Consider the following 22,799-nt stretch of genomic DNA (forward strand, 5'->3'; position numbering starts at 1 on the left):
CTTCAAGGCCTCTTCAAGGCGAAGAGAACGGAGTCCCCGGAGTGATGCACAGTCCCTCCCGGCCTTCGTTCTCCACAGCAAAGGCTTTTTGCAAGATGGCATATGAAGGGAAAGCTTCAGTGTCTCAGGCCTTCCCTCCATTTGCAAAGCCTTTTTCTGCAGATCTTGTGCAGATCTCCATTTGCAGAGAACAGAGGCCTAAAGTACCATCAGATCACCAGAGATCAGTAGCGTGAGATCACGTGCTGCTGATCCTGCGTGATCTTGCGGTACTTTAGGCCTCCATTCTCTGTGTACTCACTGAAGGCTTGAAGCGCTGAAACAGGCCAAGAAAGTGAAGGCTCTCTAGATCTTCACAGAGTGAGTATCCACAGGCCTAGTGCCTATGAAGACTTAGCACAGAGGTAGGGATTGACATGACGAAGGCTGTAGAGCCTCTGTGGTCATTCATAAGGAAGAACAACTGCCGTGAGCTGCAACATTTGTAATTTCAGGACTTGTTCGTAAACACTAGGGGGCACTTATCACGTAACTTGGAACATTCGCTAAGGGAACGTTTGTAACTCAGGATTACTTGTACTACTATACATTACAATTTTCAATTCTTAACTTTTGTGGAAATATATACTATACCACAGACCAAAAACCTGTACTTCTGGTATGAATTAAAAATTGCTATAAATTATTTCCAAATAATTTTTGTAAAGAGAATAATAACTACATATAAACTAAGTAAGTTGGAAAAACTACTCATGTTCTGGTAAGTATAATTGGATATGGAGTTTCAAAACATGCATCTCATACATACTAATGTTATGTGAATTGAATAAAACATAAAAATCCAACATACTTATTTGCTATAGGAGTCACTCTTCTACAGCAGACTACTTACACATGTAATGGCTTCATCCTATAACACAAAATAGTTATCAAGAGAATAAATATAATTTTAAATAATTAAACAATTCTGATTTTACACAGTCTAAAGATAATTTTTACATGCTCATACGTTATTTGCTAAGAGATTATTAAGAATTCAGAGAAATTTATTTTACTAGTGCAGAAAAAAAAATCTTCAACATGCACAGATGATATTAGTTAACAACAGAGTGGAGATCTTAATACTTAGGAGTAAAACAATTATCATACAACACATACTCTGATGCATGGAGCATGTTTCTCTATGAAAGCACAAGCAGAAAACAATGGTCCATATAAAACATATAAAAAATAAGAAAAATGTCAAAGAAACAATCAGTCCACTGCAGAAGATTGTAGACAACAGCAAGGAAGTGACAAGCAGCATGGAGAAAGCAGAGCTGCTTTAATTCTTTCTTTCATCTCTCTTCACATAAAAAAGAAAAAATAGCCCAACCTACCAAAGACAGACTGGGAATTCAAATTAAAATAGGCAAGAAAATGGTAAGAGATACTACATGGTAAGGAAACTACAGACCAATTAGCTTGACATTAATATCTGGGGAGACCCTGGAAAAGATAATCAACCAACAGAACTCCAAACACTGTAGAAACAAACAAAGTTAAAACCAGAAATCTGACTGACAAATGGCACTCATGTAATGCTACATCTATATGGAGAGAAGTAAGCAGTGGAGTACTCCAAGGTTCTGTTTTAAGCCCAGTACTCCTCATAAATGATTTAGGTGATGGGATAGAAGGGGAGCTCATCTAATTTGCAGATGACACCAAGTTGGCAGGAGTAGCCAACACCCCAGAAGATAAGCTAAATGTCCAGAGGGATCTTAATATATTTGAATGCTGTGCTCTATCTAACAAAATGAAATTCAATGTAGAGAAAAGTAAACTTTTGCACGTAGGCAAGAAAAGTCTTGAGAGACCATTCTGGGAGGAGTTTGACTCTGTTGCCACCGAGGATTTGGACAGGCTGCGTGGGCGACTGCGAGCCACCACATGTTTATTGGACCCGTGCCCCTCCTGTACTGGCATCCTGGGAGGTCACACGAGGCTGGCTACTGGGACTAGTGAACACTTCATTGAGTGAGGGGTTCCTGCCAGCCGTCTTGAAAGAGGCGGTTGTGAGGCCCTTGCTCAAGAAGCCTTCGCTGGACCCAACTGAGCTAGCTAATTACCGTCCCGTCTCCAACCTTCCCTTTTTAACGAAGGTTGTAGAGAGTGTGGTGGCTCAACAGTTCCCACGTCACCTGGAGGAATCTGATTATCCAGACCCGCGCCAGTCCGGCTTCCGACCTGGGCACAGCACAGAGACGGCCTTGGTCGTGTTGGTGGATGATCTCTGGAGGGCCAGAGATAGGGGCTGTTCCTCTATCCTGGTCCTGTTAGATCTCTCAGCGGCTTTTGATACCATCGACCATGGTATCCTATTGCGCCAGCTGGAGGGGTTGGGGGTAGGGGGCACCGTGCTGCGGTGGTTCCGCTCCTACCTCTCTGACCGGTCGCAATGTGTGTTGGCAGGGGAGCAGAGGTCGACTCTGAGGCGGCTCACTTGTGGGGTGCCACAGGGGTCGGTCCTCTCACCTCTCCTGTTCAACACATATATGAAGCCGCTGGGTGAGATCATCCGTGGTTTCGGGGTGGGATACCATCTGTACGCTGACGATACGCAGCTGTACATTTCCACCCCGAACCACCCCAACGAGGCCGTCGAAATGATGTCCCGGTGTTTGGAAGCCGTATGGGTCTGGATGGGAGACAACAGACTCAGACTCAACCCCTCCAAGACGGAGTGGCTGTGGCTACCGGCCCCCTGGTTCAACCAGTGTACTCCATCACTGGCCATCGGGGGCGAGCAACTGGCCCCCGTGGAGCGGGCGCGCAATTTGGGCGTCCTCCTAGATGCCCGGCTGTCTATGGATGACCATGTGGCAGCCGTGGCGAGGGGGGCGTTCCACCAGGTCCGCCTGGTGCGCCAATTGCGCCCCCTATTGGACCGGGATGCCCTTCGCACAGTCACTCACGCGCTGGTGACGTCCCGTCTGGACTAATGCAATGCTCTCTACATGGGGCTCCCCTTGAGATGCGCCCGGAGACTACAGTTGGTCCAGAATGCGGCCACGCGGGCAATTATGGGGCGAACAAGGTTCACCCATGTAACACCTCTCCTGCGTGAGCTGCACTGGCTCCCTGTGGTCTACCGGGTGCGCTTCAAGGTGTTAATCACCATCTTTAAAGCGCTCCATGGCACAGGACCTAGTTATTTGCGGGATCGTATCCTGCCCCATACATCCCTGCGACCAATCCGCTCTCACAGAGAGGGACTCCTCCGGGTGCTGTCCACTAAGCAGTGCCAGAGGGCGGTGCCCAGGAGTAGGGCCTTCTCTGTGATGGGCCCAGCCCTCTGGAATGACCTCCCCCCAGATATCAGGATAACGACGGATCTCCGCTCCTTCCGCACGAAACTCAAGACCCACCTGTTCCAACTAGCCAGCCTGGCTTAATCAGAACTTCTAACCTCCCTGGCAATTTTAAACTGTATATTTAAATCTTTTGGGTATTTTAATTGTTTTAATTGTATTAATTTTATTGTTATTTATTTTAACTTTGTGGCTTTTACTTTTTGTATTGTTAATTGTTGATGTATTTACCTCCTCCATGCCACATGCCTTTATATTTGATTGTACGTCGCCCCAAGTCCCTTCGCGGAGAGGACGCGACTGATAAATTGAATCAAATAAATAAATAAATAAATAAAAACCAAGTGTACAGGTACAGATTAGGTGAAACTTTGCTCAATAGCAGTAACTGCAAGAGGGATCTTGGAAATCTAGTGGACAATCATTTAAATATTCTACAGCAAGGTGCTGTAGCTGCCAATAAGCCAATGAAATCCTAGGCTGCATTAAGAGGGATAAAATGAAGATCACATGAAGAATTTGTATCGCTTTATAAGTCCTTGGTAAGACCACACTTGGAATACTGCTTTCAGTTTTGGTCACCATATGAAAAACATTTTGAGACTCTGGATGGTGTGCAGAGGAGAGCACAAAGATGATTAGGGGCTGGAGGTGAAAACATATGAAGAACAGTTGCAGAAATTGGATATGGCCAGTCTAGTGAAAAGAAGGACTAGGAGCGACGTAATAGCAGTGTTCCAATATTTGAGGGCCTGCCACAAAGAAGAAGGTGTCAACCTACGGTATTTTCCAAGCACCAGAAGGAAAGACAATAAGCAATAGATGGAAGCTAATCAAGGAGAAAAGCAACCTGCAATTAAGGAGAAATTTCCAGACAGTGAGAACAATAAGACAGTGGAATGAGTTGCCTTCAGAAGTTGTGGGTGCTCCATCATTGGAGCCTTTTAAAAAGAAACTGGACAGTCATTGTCTGAAATAGTATAGGGTCTCCTACTTGAACAGCAGGTTGGATTAGAAGACCTCCAAGGTCCCTTCCAACTCAGTTATTCCATCCTTGTCTCTTTCTGCTTGGAGAAAGGCATTTTACACTTGAATCTCACTATCTAAGATGAGGAGCTTCCCTCCCCTTCTGGTATCATCAGACATAGAGGCAAGAAATCATCCACCATCCAGCCTTGACCTGAATGTAATACTAATGAAAAATCAAAGAGTTTTAAAGCAAACCATATGGCCTTTCAATCTGTTCTGAAACAACGACAAACAGATGTTATGCTACTATCCTTCATTGGGAAAAATAAACTGCCTCCTTCTGAATAATCTGTTAAGTGTAACCATTCTCTTGATTCAATTTTATTCTGTGAGTGTTTCAACTTTAAATATCATAGTGACATCAACATCATCTCATGATTGGGAATAGTATATAAATTTCTGATAATTACTATATTGGTCAGGTTTTTCTTCTTTGAATACTAAATAATTGTATCTTTTAACAAATCAACTTTCCAATATGTACAGTTACCGAAAAGGAAATTGTATTTTAAGTATGTTTATTCTTACTTGTTCACAATGCTGCAATTTAATTTTAGTATAGTTTACTATTAAGAGTAAATAATCAAACCACAGATAAAATGATATCATGAAACATACTTCGAATTTTAAAATTGCGATACCTTTACAGTAGTTTCAGGAAGCACAAGTTCTGGAAAGGAACCATGTCTTCTATTTGCACGAATATTCTACAATAAAAACAAAATTGATATTTTTACAATAATAAGATTTTTAAAAGCCTAGTATAGTTCGTATCTGAAAAATGGTTTTAGATTCTGATCCTATAAGTAATCTATATGAATTTTATGATGAGCTTGGTTAATTTTAAGTACACTATATTGCCAAAAGTATTCGCTCACCCATCCAAATAATCAGAATCAGGTGTTGCAATCACTTCCATGGCCACAGGTGTATAAAATCAAGTACCTAGGCATGCAGACTGTTTTTACAAACATTTGTGAAAGAATGGGTCGCTCTCAGGAGCTGAGTGAATTCCAGCGTGGAACTGTGATAGGATGCCACCTGTGCAACAAATCCAGTCGTGAAATTTCCTCGCTCCTAAATATTCCACAGTCAACTGTCAGCTGTATTATAAGAACGTGGAAGTGTTTGGGAACGACAGCAACTCAGCCACGAAGTGGTAGGCCACATAAACTCATCCAACATCAGTGTGTGACTTCACAAATGCGCTTCTGGAAGAATGGTCAAAAATTCCCATAAACACACTCCTAAACCTTGTGCACAGCTTTCCCAGAAGAGTTGAAGGGGGTTATAGCTGCACAGGGTGGACCGACGTCATATTGAACCCTATGGATTAGGAATGGAATGTCACTTACAGTAAGTTCATATGCGAGTAAAGGCAGGTGAGCGAATACTTTTGGCAATATAGTGTATTTAAATCAGGAAAATTGGTGTTAATATTTATTATTAAAGTTAGCAAATATTGATGGAAGAACATCAAAGGACATACTTTTTCATAACTTAGATGAAGTATTTCCAACAATTGGTTACCCAAGAGGAATTATAGTCCACATCAACCTAACTATCCTTCAGGAAACAAAGGCTGTAAAAGATAGGACAATTTAGGACTTTTTTTTCTTTTTACTACCATAATAGTAGCCTCCCATAAATGAAGATGAGATACATCCTTCTGGAATGAATTATTTTTTATAGTGGCATATCAAAAATAAATATATTAAAAATCCAAGACTGAATATGAATAGTTTGATTTGTGGCAGATAGAAGTTGGAAATTGTCCCATGATTAGATATTGTATTATATAAAATAATTTATATGTGACAACAGACAGGAAGAGTTTGAAATATGTGGCTGCCTAGCATCCTTATTACTAACTCCTTACACTAAACTAAATCTACTTGTATCCTTAATTAGAACAACAATACAAAATTGCTACTGACGTCATTGCTCATGGATGTTTGTGCCTACAGATGAACATGTTGCTGTCCTCGTGTGTCCCACAAGTTGCAAACACACTAGAACAGGGCTGTCAAACTCCTGACCTGCAGGCCAGATGCATTATGCGCTGGCCGCACCCACGCCGGTTTAGCAAAGGAGGAAAAAGTCCCAATACATCACATGACGACACTGTGACACTCCTGCACAAAAAGCAGCGACGCCTATAGGTTGCCTGACATTGTACAGGAGTTGAGAGACAACCTGCTCATCACTAGGGGGAGCTATGTAACCGTAAATTGTTAAGAAGTAGGCTGGAATCAACCACCTCGGGCTAAACTAAAAAAATATTTGCAAAGTAAATCCTGAAGGAATCATGAGGCCATCAAGGGCAGCTGGTCAAGTCACCAGATCTGATCACAAAAGCTAAAGCAGAGAAAAAAGGTCCTCTCAGACAGGTGCTTCAATGTGCATTTCAGCAACCCATAGTTCAAGGACTTATAACACCTGTAGCTACAGTAAAGCACACAGAGAAACAAAACAATAGTATGAATTAAGTTATTCTTAACATCAGTAACTGGGTAGGTTACGTTTGGCTCCAGTAAAAAGACTACATTATTTTTATAGGTTCACAGCCCTCCCACATGTTCCTATTAAGATAAGCAATGTTGTGCCATGCCCCTCACACATTATGTGGTTTTGCTGATTGCCATATATTGATACTATTACTTTGTAGCTCTTCTGTTCTCCTAAGATCTGTCAGGTGAAATAAGAAGTAGCAATAGCCAGTAAACAAAATAGCAGCTTGCAAAGTATTTGTCAAACTGAGCCAAATCAAAGAATTATACAAACATCTTCAATGACAGTTTTGTGGTGAATACAAACATCTTCAATGACAGTTTTGTGGGAACTGCAAGATGAATTTTTAATCTTCGTTTATAGTGCATTTATTAAAACGGAATCTCTTTGGAGGATTTTAAATGCTTCTTCCTATATTTCTTGCCACCTTAGCTGAATTGCTATTTATAAAATAAGCTATCAACAGACTTACACTGTGTCTTAAGTGTTTCTGCCTAATCTCCCTTCCACTGTTTTTCCAGTCCCCACCCTAGTCATTTAGACTAATGTTTCGAGCTAGAACTCACTTCTACTTAAATGTATACAGAATATATGGATGCTTACTTTGGGAATATAAAGAGAAAGAATTTGGCACTCCTGTTCAATTCACTTTTACATCAATCAAAGCCAAAATATGCAAGACCATGCACTGAAAATCAAGTGGGGAGGGAGCATCATACCCCAAATGAATTTACTTGCATCACCAGTAACATTTTAGAATTAAAAATATTTTCTTTTCACCCTAACGGTGATTTTAGTTTTCATCATTGTTCCTTGGAATGCAGCCATTTCAGCTAGATGTGGAGTCCCTTTTCTATGGCTTTTGAGATTTGCTGAAGATGTATATGTTCTCCTGATATTGGAAACTCCAAAATTTTTAATCAGATTCTTTTAAAAATATGTTTTATTGTGTTTTATATTTCATCCTGTTTCATTTTGTACATCACATAGAGATTATTTTAAGAAATTGTCCAGAAGAATTTCAAAATCCATAGAAGATTTTTGAGAGGTAGATAGAGAAAGGCAAATTATGGGAGCTCAGTAACAGCTAAATTGAAAAAAACTAAAATTAATGAAAGGATGAAGGTACCTAAAGATTGTTAGTGAGTAGGCAACTATGTTATGAGGAAACACAGAAGCAAAGTATCCCCAAAAGACAATACAGGTAATCCTTGACTTACAACAATTTGTTTAGTGACTATTCAAACTTACAACAGTACTGAAAAATGTGACTTGTGACTGCTTTTCACCTAGTTACTTGCAGGATCGTATCCTGCCCCATACATCCCTGCGACCAATTCGCTCGCACAGAGAGGGACTCCTCCACGTGCCGTCCACCAGACAGTGCTGAGGGGCGGCGCCTAGGAGCAGAACCTTCTCTGTGGCGGGCCCAGCCCTGTGGAATGACCTCCCTCCGGATATTAGGACTACCTCTGACCTCCGCTCCTTCCGTGTAAAGCTCAAGACCCACCTATTCCAAGTAGCTGGCCTGGCTCAACCATAGTCTGATCATATCGCTCCTGACGGGTTTTTTATTTTGGTAATTTATTTAGGGGATTTTTAATATTGTGATTTTAATTGTTTTTATCCATCTGCCCACCTCCTCCTTGTATATGTCTATATTATATGTATGTTTTGTCCATATTTGTATTTTTATGTGTTTTATTGTACGCCGCCCCGAGTCATTCGGGAGAGGGTGCGGCTAAGAAGAAATAATAATAATAATAATAATAATAATAATAATAATAATAATTATAATTATTATTATTATTATTATTATTATTATTATTATTATTATTATTATTATTATTATTATTATTATTATTATTATTATTATTATTATTATTATTATTCACAGTTATGACTTTGCAAATCCCCATGGTCAGATGATCAAAATTCAGATGCTTGGCAACTGACTCATACATCTGATTGCAGTGTCCTGAATCATGTGATCTCCTTTTACGACCTTCTGACAAGTAAAATCAATGGGGCAGCCAAATTCACTTAAAAACCGGGTTACTAACTTATCAAATGCAGTGATTCACTTAACAACTGTGTCAAGAAAGGTCATAAAATGGGGCAAAATTCACTAAACAAATGTTTCACTTTACAACAGAAATTTCAGACTCAATTATGGTCGTAAGTCAAAGACTACCTATAATTTTCCACCTTTGGATTTGCCTTCATGTTTTGCCAAGGCAGCACAAAGAATGGTAACTGTTAGACAGAAAGTGGCAGAATAATGCTCACCTCTAATTTCTGTATAAAGCACACACAAAAATTAATGATCTAAAATAATTTTACTGAGACTATATTGTCCTACATGCAGAAAAGGAAAAACACCTCCATTGATTATGGCTTGGTTTCTACGATGGACCCATGACAAGTACTTTTAGGAATTCCTTCATCAGAATTAAATTTTCTGTACTTGTGTGAACTGCATTTCTGATTAGTTCTGATTAACCTCACAAAACTTGATGTTATAAAAGCTGGATGACATTCTTTAAAAGATTTTAAAAACACTTCCATGATTCCTATAACTACAATACATACAGAAAAAAAAGAATCAAAGTCATCTTCGCCTTCTGCCTTTTCTTTCTCGTGAAGATCAATGGAAAAATCTTCATAAATAACCCCATGAACCAAATTGCTCTGGAAAAAAATTAAAGAAAATGTGTTTTTCTAAGCTGGAACAATAAATATTGTAGGTAAGCTTACTTTGGCTTCATACTTCCACCATAAACAAGGAAACAAATATATAAATAAATAAAACTGGAAAATCTAGTTGTATATACGTCTCAAGGAGATGTCACAGCTAATCTTTAAGTTATACAAATACTGAAAACCTAGAAAGTAAAATATTTAGGAGCATAGTACTCATAGAAAATATGTCTATGATCCTGGCACGATACATATAATTATTAAAAGGAATTTTTGTAATAAATTCTGTATTATTGCAGAACAATATACAGTAGAACCTCTGGTTATGAATGCTTCTGACTATGACGAAATCAGTTTCTGACCAAAAAAAATCACCTTTTTTTTTGCGGCTGATTTCCCCTTCCGTGTCCTTTTTTGTTTTGTTTTGTAAGCACCAAATTTCCAAAATTAGGTTCAGGTCATGACCAAATTAGTTTGGGACCAAAGTTATAGAACGAATTATGGTCCTGACCAAAGGTTCTACTGGATCATATTTTTTTAATTAAAGTAAATATGTAATTGTTCTGTAATTTACATATTTAATATACTGATCGTGATACAGAAAAAACTTTCTCTGCATAGCTGCATGTTTAGGAAAACACAAATCTGATGCTAAATTTCATATGGTCTTCAAATATATTCAGAAAGTTTACCTCATACTTGGAAAACAAGATTTCCTTCATAACGGAAAGAGGAGCAGAAAATTTATGGGGAGCTGGAGTCCAAAACATTTTAAGAGATCCAGGCTGAAGTTTCATCTTAAAAAAAAATTGAAAACTGATTTAATATGATATGTTATTAAGCATTTATTGTAAACACTTTGCTTAAATGAACAGCAGATATATTGTATGTTATGCCCACTTTGCTGTTTTCAAAGTGCAATGTGGTACTACAGACTGCTGGGGGGCATTAGAAAAAACCCTTCCATCTAAAGTATTGATATCACCTTCCCACCAGGTAACTTTGAGTGTGAACTCAAGACTGTCTATCCCTTTCAGAGAGCTTTTAGAAGAGTGTTGTGTTTGATGTTTCAAATGTATGATTTAAGCTAAAGTAAACCCTTATACTTTCTAATACAGTAAAAGTCATTGGCATCTTTAAAACTGCATATTTCCCAATGTATCTGTTAAGTGGCAATAGCCACATATTGTTGTTTGCCACAAGATAGGGAAATACTTTTAGATAATTTTATCAAAGACAGACCTCTTATTTTTAATTAACTTAATCCCAGAATAATGACAAAAAAGAAAAGATACACCTTCTATATTAATGTAAGACTCACATATTTTTACAAGCAACTTTGTATGTTTGCTTCTGCGAGATTTAAAGAAAACCAATCTCAGTTACTCTTCAAAAATTGGATTTCTTAAAAATACCTAAAAGCTTTCTTATAAATTACTACAAGTATGAATGAAGCCATACCGTTTTTCCTAATAATTTCAGTTGAGGCTTTTCGACATAGAACTCAGCTATTCTTTGCCACTCAGGCATACTTCTTGGTGACTTTGGAGGTAAAACTTGAATTCCATCTTCTTGACTGCTTTGACATACCTCAGAAATGGAAAGTCCTTCATTATAAATCCTGAAATAAAATACATTTTGCAGAAGCTGTTGGGTTATTTATAATGCCCACCATACAACATTCATTCCGGGTCCCTATTCCCCAGCCAATTTAGAGCATGTACATTAGTGGATATAAATAAAGATTTGTACAGGTTTTCTTCTAAATATAATGAGTAACACTGAGAAATGAATCTTCTGTCAATATAAGGCAAAATTTCAACCATTGACCAAAGCTGTACTATATAGCAGCGATGGCGAACCTTTTTTGGCTCGCGTGCCACAAGTGGGGGGAGCGCGGGGGGGCGTGTGTGGGCGTGCCGCACCCATAATGCAACGCACGATCCCCCAGTGCGCATGCGCACACAATGCGCGCCCCCCATTTTTACATGCTTTTTTTGCCCTCCCCAGGCTTGAGAGGCTTTATAGGAGCCTGGGGAGGGCGAAAAGAGCCTCCCCGCCCCCCCCGGAGACCACCCGTGCCATAGGTTCGCCATCACTGCTATATAGGATACCCCAGCTATGTTATTAATTTATCCCTTTTGCATAACTCAATTTCAGGAATAAAATCAAGCAAACAATATCTTAGCTGGAGTTACCACAACTCTGATTTTAGAACAGTTTGACAATATAGATGAGAGTCAACAACCACATAAATCCGAAGCTCCTATAGCTGTTAGATGCTTTAGAGCCTCAACCTTTCTCTGACAATGGTGCATATTTCTTCCATCTACAGCACTGTAATCTCTTTGCATTTGCCATCCATCTTGTCCATTGCCTCCATTTCTCCTCAATTACACCAAATGTAATAGTTATTTCCAGTCTATCATCTGCTTATGTCACATGCCCAAAGCATGTGAGTTTCTGCTTGGTGTCATCACTTCAAGGGAACAGTTTTTGTTTGACTCAATATTGATTAGTTCTTACAATCTGTGTTTTTCTTAATTCAAAGGTTTTTTTCTCTCACTCTTTCTCCACTTATTACAACCAGAAAGAAATATCCTTATTCTTCTTCACTTGTCCAGGTTTGTCCTTTTGTTCCTCCCCTCAAGAAAATAAAACAATTAATACCTTCATTTTTTCACCATTAAGATCACCAAGTATGCTATACTTAACGTTAACTGATTTTCCCCCATTTTTGTTTTCATAAAATACATCTTCTAAGTCTTCGTTGCCAATTAATGAAGTGTTGTCTTCTGCATAGCTCAAATTGTTAGTGTTTTAGCCTATTTTGATTCCAGATATCATCATTTTAAATTCTGCTGTTGTTCAATATTATTTGATACTGCAGGGATAAATAGCATTGCGATCTCCCTTTCCTTTACCCAGTTTCTCCAAATTCATTTCTTACATTCAAGCCATGAAAAGTGGGGCTTTGCAATGCACAGGAATTGATACAAATCACCACAGCACTCATACTTTTTTCTAGGCTTGTGTGGCTGCTTTATAAAATGTCTCAGCCAGCAAATAGAACTTCTCTGAGTCATTTTTTCTCAGTGTAAAATGAAGATATAAGATACCAGCCATGTTGTTCTCTAATGCATTATTCCAATTTTCTTTAACTAAGCAAGTGAAGTGAAAGTGAAGAGGTAAAGTGAACAAATTCTAAATAACAATGGTATTTCCCTTACATTAGAAACCAGCATACAGAATTGGACAAGATGTCTTTAAAACCTGTTTAAAACAGAAGAGAAAGCTGGAGTACAGCTGGACGAAGTTGAAGAAATCATCTAATTGAATGCAAATAAAAACGCATATTCAAGATGACATCATGGAGATCAGTGTTCCATCAGCCTTGAATGAGATGATGGTGCACCCTCTCCTCAAGAAGCTGTCACTGGATCCAGGAATCCTGAACAACTGTTGCTTAGTCTCCATTGAGAACACTGAGATGGTGGTTGAATAGCAGTACAGAGGATCCTGGAGGAAACAGATTATCTGAACTCGTTTCAGCCAGGGTACAATTTGAAGACAGCATTTTTTGGGCTTGTCAATAACCTTTGCTGGAGCTATCCTTCAGCTCCTTGTTTCTCAGCAGTTTCTGATACTGTCAATCACAGTATCTTGAGACTGGCTGTGGGGTTTCAGGGCGAGGGATATTTTGTTACAGAGGTTCTTTCTCTAAAGTTGATTCCAGTCAGTTTATAACATGGCTATATATAACATGTCATATAAGGCCTGAATGCAAAATCAATATGTGAAGCAAGAGTGACTGGCTTGAGGACAAGGGAAAAGCTGCAAAAATCATGGCTGGATGGAGTTGATGATTCCCTCAAACTGAAAAGCAGTGTATGAAGACATATGAGGACATGTTTATAAAGAAATGTATGTACAGATAGTCCTCAACTTACAACCATAATAGAGCCCAAATTTTTTGTTGCTAAGTAAGGCATTTCTTATGTGAATTTTGCCCCATTTTATGACCTTTCTTTTCACAGTTGTTAAGTGAATCTGGCTTCCCCATTTACTTTGTCAAAAGGCCACAAAAGCTGCTCACAAGACCCTATAACTGTCATAAATATGAATCAATTTGCCAAACTTCTGAATTTTGATCTTGTGAACTTGGGAATGCTGCAACATGAAAATTGGTCATAGGTCACTTTTTTCAGTTCCATTGTAACTTCAAAAAGTCACTAAAAGAACTGTTGTAAACCGAGGAATACTTGTACAGACATAGTGGAAAGGTGGATGTTTTGCAAGAGTAATAAAGCATGATACAATATTATATAAAATAGATTTAGTTAGATTTGTTTTTTATTTAGCTTATATTTAATTTCTTTTGCTCATTATTTCTCATTCCTTTCCTCTGCCTTATATAACATTTAACTTGATGACTTCCTTGGCATGCATATATTATCCTCACCTCATTTGGACATTACAACAGTGACCTCTACTGGTAATTCATTAGCTCTGCTACCAAAGAAAAGATGATAAAATTCCCTATTTCTGTAACTAAAACAATAATAGTACGGCAAAATAGAATTCTTACACAAGATAGTTATACTCAATTCAATTCAGAGTATGTCACTTCTGTAACTCTGCTCATCATTTATCTCTAGTATTATTGTTTAATAATAACTGCAAATGAAAAGAAGATGCAAAAGCCTATTCAGTGTTTCTCAACCTTGGCCACCTGTGTCGACTTCAACTCCCAGAATTCTCCAGTCAGCAAAGCTTTGAACAGTCCATGCAGGCAATATCGGGGATTTAATAGTAAGTAAACTAACAAACTACTCTGCTAGTAAGAGTTGTTGAAAAAATATAGAATAATAGAGTTGGAAGATGCCATTTACCTATAGAGTCTATCCCAGATTAGTGCAGGACCCAAATGAAAAGGCCATCTACTACACCCTCTATCTCAGTGTTTCTCAACCTTGGCGACTTTAAGTCCTGTGGACGTCAACTCCCAGAATTCCCGAGCCGCTGGCTGGGGAATTCTGGGAGTTGACGTCCACAGGATTTAAAGTCACCAAGGTTGAGAAACACTGCTCTATCTGAACACATTCAATGAAAGGAAGCTCACCACTTCTCTGCGTAACTGATTCTACTTTTACAAAGTTTTATTCTAACATTCAGTATGAATTGGCTTTCCTATAATTTATTCTCCCTTAATAACTGCCCATTTATACATTTCTGATTTTTTTAAAAAATATTCTTTAACCCTTTTAAAAAATAAGTCTCGGGGGCAGTTTGTTGTTGGTCTGTGTGTCAAAACAAAAATCCTTCAGAACTTTAACAGTTTTCTTGTGTATCAATAAAAACGTTTTTTTTTGTTAATTGCTTCTAAAAAAAAGTCCTTCAAAATCTTAGAAGAGATGAGAGATTATCTTAGAAGAAGAAATATCCAGATCAATTTCATGGTTTAATATTTCTTCATCTCTTCTTAGAAAATGAGTCATCCATCAGATCCATTTGTATTACATTTAAGTCACTTTAAATTTGATTTTATAGGCATCCATTGCACCTCATTCTTGTTTTATAACCACAAAACAACATGTTCTACCAATTTTATCAAGCATTTGATCCATTTTGTTCCAAAACTTGGCTGAAAGGTATTCAAAAGTTTGCACTAGGGATTTCTGCTCCATTTTCTTTATTTTCTGGGTCTATCTTCCTATTCCCCACCATTCAGACAGAACTGAAGAAGCTTCTTGGATCAGAAGTGAAATGTTTTCAAGTAAAAAAAAGCAAAAAAGTTCAGTTGCCTTTTGAAAAGCACCTTTGAGATTCTGGCTCTATTTCTCAGTCTTCACAATCTCCTTATCATTAAAAAAATGTGGCTGCAATCAACATTTCCTTATGAGAAAAGATCTTCCAAATAATTCAAAACAATCATTCCAAAGTCCTCTTCCCCCTTAATTTGTTATTAACTTTCTAAAAGCTTTATATTAAGCACCCTTTCACTGAATAGTCCAAAAAATAATATATTTTAAAAACTTTTGAAATCAAATTTATACCATCATCTTTTATGGAGGCAGAAACTTACCCAATAAATGCAAGAAAACCTGGCTAGTCTTAATTTCTCCAATATGGAAAAAAATCCAAAAAGTAATTAAGATATAAGCCTTTGTCAAGCAGTCTGTAAAGTCTGCTTTGTAAGTGTGGGTTGATGCATACCTACTCTCAGCCACCCTACTCATAAGCTGACCATAAAAAGAGAAGTTTCTACAGTCTACTCATGAGGAGTCACTGTTTGGAGTCACATGGATGACCTCAATGATCTCTCCTTTGTTCTGGGGTGATTATGCCTGCTTCAATCTAGCATCAAGAGGTAATTCCCTTCTCAAAACCTGTCCTGCTAGCCAACAAAAGCCAGCAAGACATCAGCTCACCATCGGGTTTTCAGGAATGTCCTAAACTGTTACATCCAATGATTTGAAAACTGGATTTCTGATGATGCAGTCTAAAATTGGATTTGCCTTTTTTACATACACCTCTATTTAAGAAATGAGTCAATTTAGTGCTGACTCATATTCAATTTGTAATCGCTCACTCTTTTTCACAAATATCCAGCCAGATATCTGTTATGTTGCATCTCTACACTTATTTTTTTGCTTCTTACAATCATTTTACTATTGTACTTTGTACTTCCCTGTGTCAAATTTCATTGTTACTTTCAGTCCATTTCTTTAACTTTTAAGATTTATTTGGATTTTATTTTATTTTATTCTATGTAAATCTTTCAAGTATCTATTTGAAAATCTTCACCTCATGACACAATTAAATATCAATGGAAGAATACCTAATATTGCCTACAGCAAATATTTACCTGGCTACATTACCAATTTGTGTGTTCGTGGTAATGAAGAAGTGTGGGCAGAAATATACCATAATAGAACAGCCTGACCTTGAGAAGTGACTTCAAAATCTGTCCTTTCTTTTCACAGATTAAACTTGGATTCCCAATTATTTCTTTCTGCCTATGTATACATTTCTTAAAAGCTGAAATACAGGAAGCCATTCAAATCTTCAAAGAGAAGTTGATATCATGGATTGAATAAAGGAAATAAATTAATGTTTAAACCTGATGAGAAAGGTATTCCTGGTCAAAAAGCAGATCAAAATTCACTACATGTCTAGACAGAACTTTTGGAGAATAAAAGGATATACATCTCATAAATATATTCTTTCCTAACTTACTTCAGTTGTATAATGCCACTTGTCTATCTTGCCACCACCCCAGTCTCTGCTCTGTAAGTACCGTAACACATTAGATTATCAGGAATTTATCAGGAAAACTGAAGTATTTGGGGGGCAGGGCAAGGGGAAAAGGAAAGGAAAGGCAGTAACAATGATGTGCACCCTAACATCATGATCCAAAACCTGTGATCTACAGGTGAAACTCAAAAAATTAGAATATCATGCAAAAGTTCATTTATTTCAGTAATGCAACTTAAAAGGTGAAACTAATATATGAGATAGACTTATTGCATGCAAAGCAAGATAGTTCAAGCCGTGATTTGTCATAATTGTGATGATTATGGCTTACAGCTCATGAAAACCCCAAATCCACCGTTTCAGAAAATGAGAATATTACATGCAATCAATAAAAGAAGGATTGTACATAGAACAATATCAGACCTCTGAAAAGTATAAGCATGCATATGTACTCAGTACTTGGTTTGGGCCCCTTTTGCAGCAATTCCTGCCTCAATGTGGTATGGCATGGAAGCTATCAGCCTGTGGCACTGCTGAGGTGTTATGGAAGACCAGGATGCTTCAATAGCGGCCTTCAGCTCTTCTGCATTGTTCGATCTCATGTCTCTCATCTTTCTCTTGGCAATGCCCCATAGATTCTCTATGGGGTTCAGGTCAGGCGAGTTTGCTGGCCAATCAAGTACAGTAATCCCACGGTCATTGAACCAGGTTTTGGTGCTTTTGGAAGTGGCACCTGCCCACACTTCTTGTTTTATTGATTGCATGTAATATTCTAATTTTCTGATACTGTAGATTTGGGGTTTTCATGAGCTGTAAGCCATAATCATCACAATTATGACAAATCACGGCTTGAACTATCTTGCTTTGCATGCAATAAGTCTATCTCATATATTAGTTTCATCTTTTAAGTTGCATTACTGAAATAAATGAACTTTTGCAACACCAGCAGATGACATGACTCCCCAAATCAACAGAGACTGTGGGAACTTCACACTGGACTTCAAGCATCTTGCAGTGTGTGCCTCTCCATTCTTCCTCCATACTCTGGGTCCTTGGTTTCCAAATGAGATGCAAAAGTTGATCTCTTCTGATGAGGACTTTGGACCACTGAGCAACAGACCAGGTCTGTTTTTCTTTTGCCCAGGTAAGACGCTTCTGAAGTTGTTTGCTGTTCAGGAGCGGCTTGACAAGAGGAATACGACATTTGAAGCCCATGTCCAGGATCCGTATGTGTGTGGTGGCTCCTGATGCACTGACTCCAGCCTCAGTCCACTCCTTGTGAAAGTCCCCAACACTTTTGAATGGCCTTTTCCTGACAATCCTCTCCAGGCTGCGGTCATCCCTGCTGCTTGTGCACCTTTTTCTTCCACACTTTTCCCTTCCACATCACTTTCTATTAATGTGCTTTGATACAGCATTTTGGGAACATCCCACTTCTTTTGCAATTACCTTTTGAGGCTTTCCCTCCTTATGGAGGGTGTCAATGATAGTTTTCTGCACAACTGTCAGGCCAGCAGTCTTTCCCATGATTGTGATTCCTACTGAACCAGACTGAGAGACCATTTAAAGCTCAGGAACCCTTTTGCAGGTATTATGGATTAATTAGCTGATTAGAGTGGGACACTTTGAGCCTAAAATATTGCACCTTTTCACAATATTCTAATTTTCTGAGATTGTGGATTTGGGGTTTTCATGAGCTGTAATCCATAATCATCACAATTATGACAAATCACAGTTTGAACTATCTTGCTTTGCATGTAATGAGTCTATCTCATATATTAGTTTCACCTTTTATGTTGCATTACTGAAATAAATGAACTTTTGCACGATATTCTAATTTTTTGAGTTTCACCTGTAACTACATGCATCTGATATCAAGATGAATGTACAAAACTCAGGCGGTTTAAATCATGACTCAATGCATATTTTCTCACATTTTTCCCCAACATTGTAGTTCTAATGGACATTTTTGAGTCTACTGCAAGCAAAAAAAAAAGTGCAACTTGTGGTCTTGTTTAACACTTTACAAATGTACTACAAATCCACCCAGCACTTCAATTCCAAAATATACTTTTATACCCTTAAAGAAAAGCAGGAGAATATGACAATATTAAGACTAGCATAAATTAGTTTTAGTCACCATCCTACTGTTTGCAAAATGGCCATAAACAATGATAGACTTCAGGCTGTATACATATCAACTGGATTACTGCCTGTATTGTGTATAAATACAGATGTGTAAAAGTATGAAAAACTCCCACTCCAAACTCATGACACTCCATAGAAACTACCACAAAACTATCCCAGAAAGAGCTGTAACAAAAGTCTGAATTGCTGAATTATTTACATAACATAACACTCATTTGTTCTGTGTGTCATACATTACTAAGACTGTTCATTCATTTGCTCCCCCAAAAAATGAAAGGCAGGAAAAAGATTGTAACAAAATCAGAGATAAAAATTACTGCATTTTTTTCCATATTTTAGAAACTCTTAAGATACAAACTCTTTTTAATGAAAGTTGGAAATCTGGGACTCCACTTGATCCAAGTGGTGGCAATATTATTTTGCCCTCTCTTGTGGAGTAAATCAAGTCCACCTTGATTTAAAATAATTCAAAATTCCTGGAAAATTGACAAAAATGTTGACGTCACACTGAACATATACTAATTTAGATGCCAGATAGGCTTGCCCATGGGAAAGCATCCATGCCACCATTTAGAAAGGTTCCGTGCGTTGGTGCCCTTTATGCTTGGGAATAAAGTAGCACTCCTGAAATGCAAATTGATCAGATGCTACTAATTAGCAATTTGCATTAATAGGCAGCAGGATGTATATTGCACATTAAAGGAGCAGTGATGGCCCACCCATTTTCTCCAAAAGACCCAAAAGATTTCTGCCATTTAAAAAAAATGGGAATTGAATTTTAAGCCATAGAGAGAGAGAGAGGGAAAGGGAAGCGGGGAGAGGAGGAGAGAGAAGAAGAGAGAGGCTAGATACTGTAAACAGATAAATTGGAAAAAGGAGTGGAGTTTCATCAGAAACTGAATTCCTCAAATCATCTTTTCCAAAAGTCTGGGCTAGCAATCCTAAAAGTGCATTTTATGCAGTAGGTCTCCTGTGGCACATTAATAAGATTTTTTTGAGGATAAAAGCCCTATATCTGTGTAAACTTGAATAGTGCAATTAGTATAAACATCTATGGAGTTTCTCAGTCATCCAGGTCATGATTTTCCCAAAGTTGCTTTTTCAAGATGCAACTAGACTTTCTTGTTTTCCTTCCACTTCTTGAATAGAAAGTGAAAACATTTCACTTCTCATCCAAAAAGCTTCTTCAGCTGTGACAGGATGGTGGGGAATGGAAGGATTTATATTACTTGCAGACAGCTGGTAATTTGCATCCTTTTAGAATCATTGAGGCCACTTGGAGGTTTATCTGTGTCCTCAAAGTCACCTGAGTAGTGCAAACCCCATTTGGATGGATGAATGGGCAGACAGACATTTCCACATATTGCTTCACAGGAGTCATATTAAATATAATTAAATATTAAAATAAGAGATACTATGCAAATTGTATATTTCATTATGCAATTGTTGAAATTAATGATAGTTTGGTCAATTCTGATTCCATTCACCCTTTAAACAGGTGAGTGAAATCAGAACTATCAGGATACAGGATATAGGGGGGAAATCACTTATTATGTAGCTGTATTATTCTGATAAATATAAGCATTTCACAATGTACTAAATGCTTACCTTTCTCTGAAAATGTTTTTCTCAAATTCAGCAGTTTCTGGGAATAGTTCTTCAGAATTGTGGCAGTCAAAATTAATAGGTGGTAATGAAATACCATGACCATTTTTGTCTAGAGTATGATGGACTCTAGAAACTAGCTGCAGATTTGCAGGCAACACAAATCCAGGAGAAGTGGTACATAGAAGATGAATAAGTGGGTAATCCACATCTCTGGGAAAAAATAAAGATCATATCAACAGCTTATATAAGTATATACTGACAATAAAGCAACTCTTCAACAATTAAACATCTTAAATATATTTACTTTAAAAAAGTCTCTTAACTCACTCAAGTTAAGTATACATAAGAGAACAACCATAATTATACTCTTCATTAGAAGAATATTTTTGTACAACAACCAGAAATACATATTTTATGTATCCACAAATCCCTAACAGATCCACTAGATTAACAATCAACCCAACACACAATGTATCTTCATAAACAGCAGAGTACGTATTTTTCGCCCTATAAGACGCTCGGGAATATAAGACGCACCCAATTTTAAAGGAGGAAAATCTAGAAAAAAAAAGATTCTGAACCAAATACTGTAGTAAAATATTTTATATCAACTGTATAAAGTTAACAGCAGTTTAAGAACAATTTTATGTCAACCATGTAACATATTAAGAACTATCTTTACTCTCATTAACAGTCAGTAAAGTCAGTAAACAGTGAAAGTAACAAAAATAAGGCTGTAATGTTTTTATTCGAACCCCAAGAATTTCTCTTCTTCGCTGCTCAGAAATGAGGAAGGACAGATCCACGCAATCATTGTCATCACTTTCTTCCTCACTTCCTCACATAAGTTTTCTTTCTTTGTTTGTTTCTTTCATCTCTCTCTCCCACTTTCTTTTTTTTCTTTTCTTTTTTCATTTTTTCTGCCTTTCTTTCTCTTTCTCTCTCTTTCTGTTTCTCTGTATGTCTGTCTGTCTGTCTCTCTCTGTGTAGCTCTTTGTCTCTCTCTCCCTCCCCCCCTCTCGGTCTCTCTCTGTCATTCTTTCTGTGTGTCTGTCTGTCTGTCTCTGTATCTCTCTCTCTCTCTCTCCTCCCTCCTCCATCTGTCACTCTGTATGTGTGTGTCTGTCTGTCTCTCACTCTCTCTCCCTCCCTCTCTCTCTATCTCTCTGTGTTTCTCTCTCCTCCCTTCCTCTCTGTCTGTCACTCTGTGTGTATATGTGTGTCTGTCTGTCTGTCTGTCTGTCACTCACTCAATCACTCACTCTGTGTGTCTCTGTCTGTCTGTCCCTCTCTCCGTCCCAACTGGAGAACAACCTTTTCTGTCCCCTCACCAGCCCATCCGGGAAGATGAGGAACGCAAGGGGGATCCCTCCCCCCCCGCGGATGGGCTCCGAACCAGCGGAGCCTCGTCCTTCTTTTTAAGCAGGCAGCTATCAGAGAGAAGAAGGCAGCGCGGCTTGTGCAGCAGCCGAAGATCGCCTGCTTAAAGATCGCCTGCTTAAAGATCGCCTGCTTAAAGATCGCCTGCTTAAAGATCACCTGCTTAAAAAGAAGGACGAGGCTCCGTTAGTTCAGAGCCCAACCGCGGGGGGGAGGGATCCCCCTCGCGTTCCTCATCTTCCCGGATGGGCTGGTAAGGGGACAGAAAAGGTTGTTCTCCAGTCCCAGGTTTCAGCTTCCTAGCTTCAGTATCTCTTTCCAGCTTCTTTTGTTGAGCCTGGAATTAAGGTTCTTTTTTATGTCTTAGGAAAGATCGCCTGGTTAAAAAGGAGAAGCCTTCACTGATCCGGAGCCCATCCAGGAAGACGAGGAATGTGAGGGGGATCTCTCCCCCCGCGGATGGAGCCTCCTCCTCCCAATTGGGGGGATCCATGCAGAGGATTTCTCCCCCACCCCCCAATTGGAAACGAGGTGGCTGTCAAAGCAAGGCAGCGCCCCCCCGCAGAAGAAGGAACAGGAGAGGAGTTCGCGCCAGCCACCGGCTGGCCAGAGCGCCCCCCCCCCTTGGCTGCTCCCTCCTGAGCCGTGCCCGCGCCCCTGCCCGGCCTGCCTGCTGAGGAGGAGGAGGCGTGGGCGCGTTGTTGAGAAGTGGGCAGGGCAGAGGTGGGCGCAGCGCTGCTGCCCTTGCCCTTAAGGGACATGCTGGCTGGCGTTGCTTCAGGGCGCCCTGACCGCCAGCTCCTCCATGCACAG

The 22,799-nt window shown here is 38.8% G+C and overlaps 1 protein-coding gene across 4 annotated transcripts in view; it reads right to left on the bottom strand.

Moving 5' to 3' along the window:
* Nucleotides 1-22,799, bottom strand: part of TTC6 (tetratricopeptide repeat domain 6) — a 96,220-nt gene that overhangs the window by 48,890 nt on the left and 24,531 nt on the right. For all 4 annotated transcript variants that reach the window (XM_081938217.1, XM_081938215.1, XM_081938216.1 and 1 more), the window contains 6 exons: nucleotides 20,607-20,816; nucleotides 11,055-11,214; nucleotides 10,286-10,390; nucleotides 9,486-9,584; nucleotides 5,024-5,089; nucleotides 893-910 (listed from right to left, as the gene is read on the bottom strand). In XM_081938217.1, coding sequence (XP_081794343.1) covers nucleotides 893-910; nucleotides 5,024-5,089; nucleotides 9,486-9,584; nucleotides 10,286-10,390; nucleotides 11,055-11,214; nucleotides 20,607-20,816 — 658 coding nt within the window. The remainder of the gene's footprint in view (nucleotides 1-892; nucleotides 911-5,023; nucleotides 5,090-9,485; nucleotides 9,585-10,285; nucleotides 10,391-11,054; nucleotides 11,215-20,606; nucleotides 20,817-22,799) is intronic.

This window comes from Natrix helvetica (genome assembly GCF_964273705.1).
Source record: "Natrix helvetica genome assembly, chromosome: 1".
Lineage (NCBI taxonomy): Eukaryota > Metazoa > Chordata > Lepidosauria > Squamata > Natricidae > Natrix > Natrix helvetica.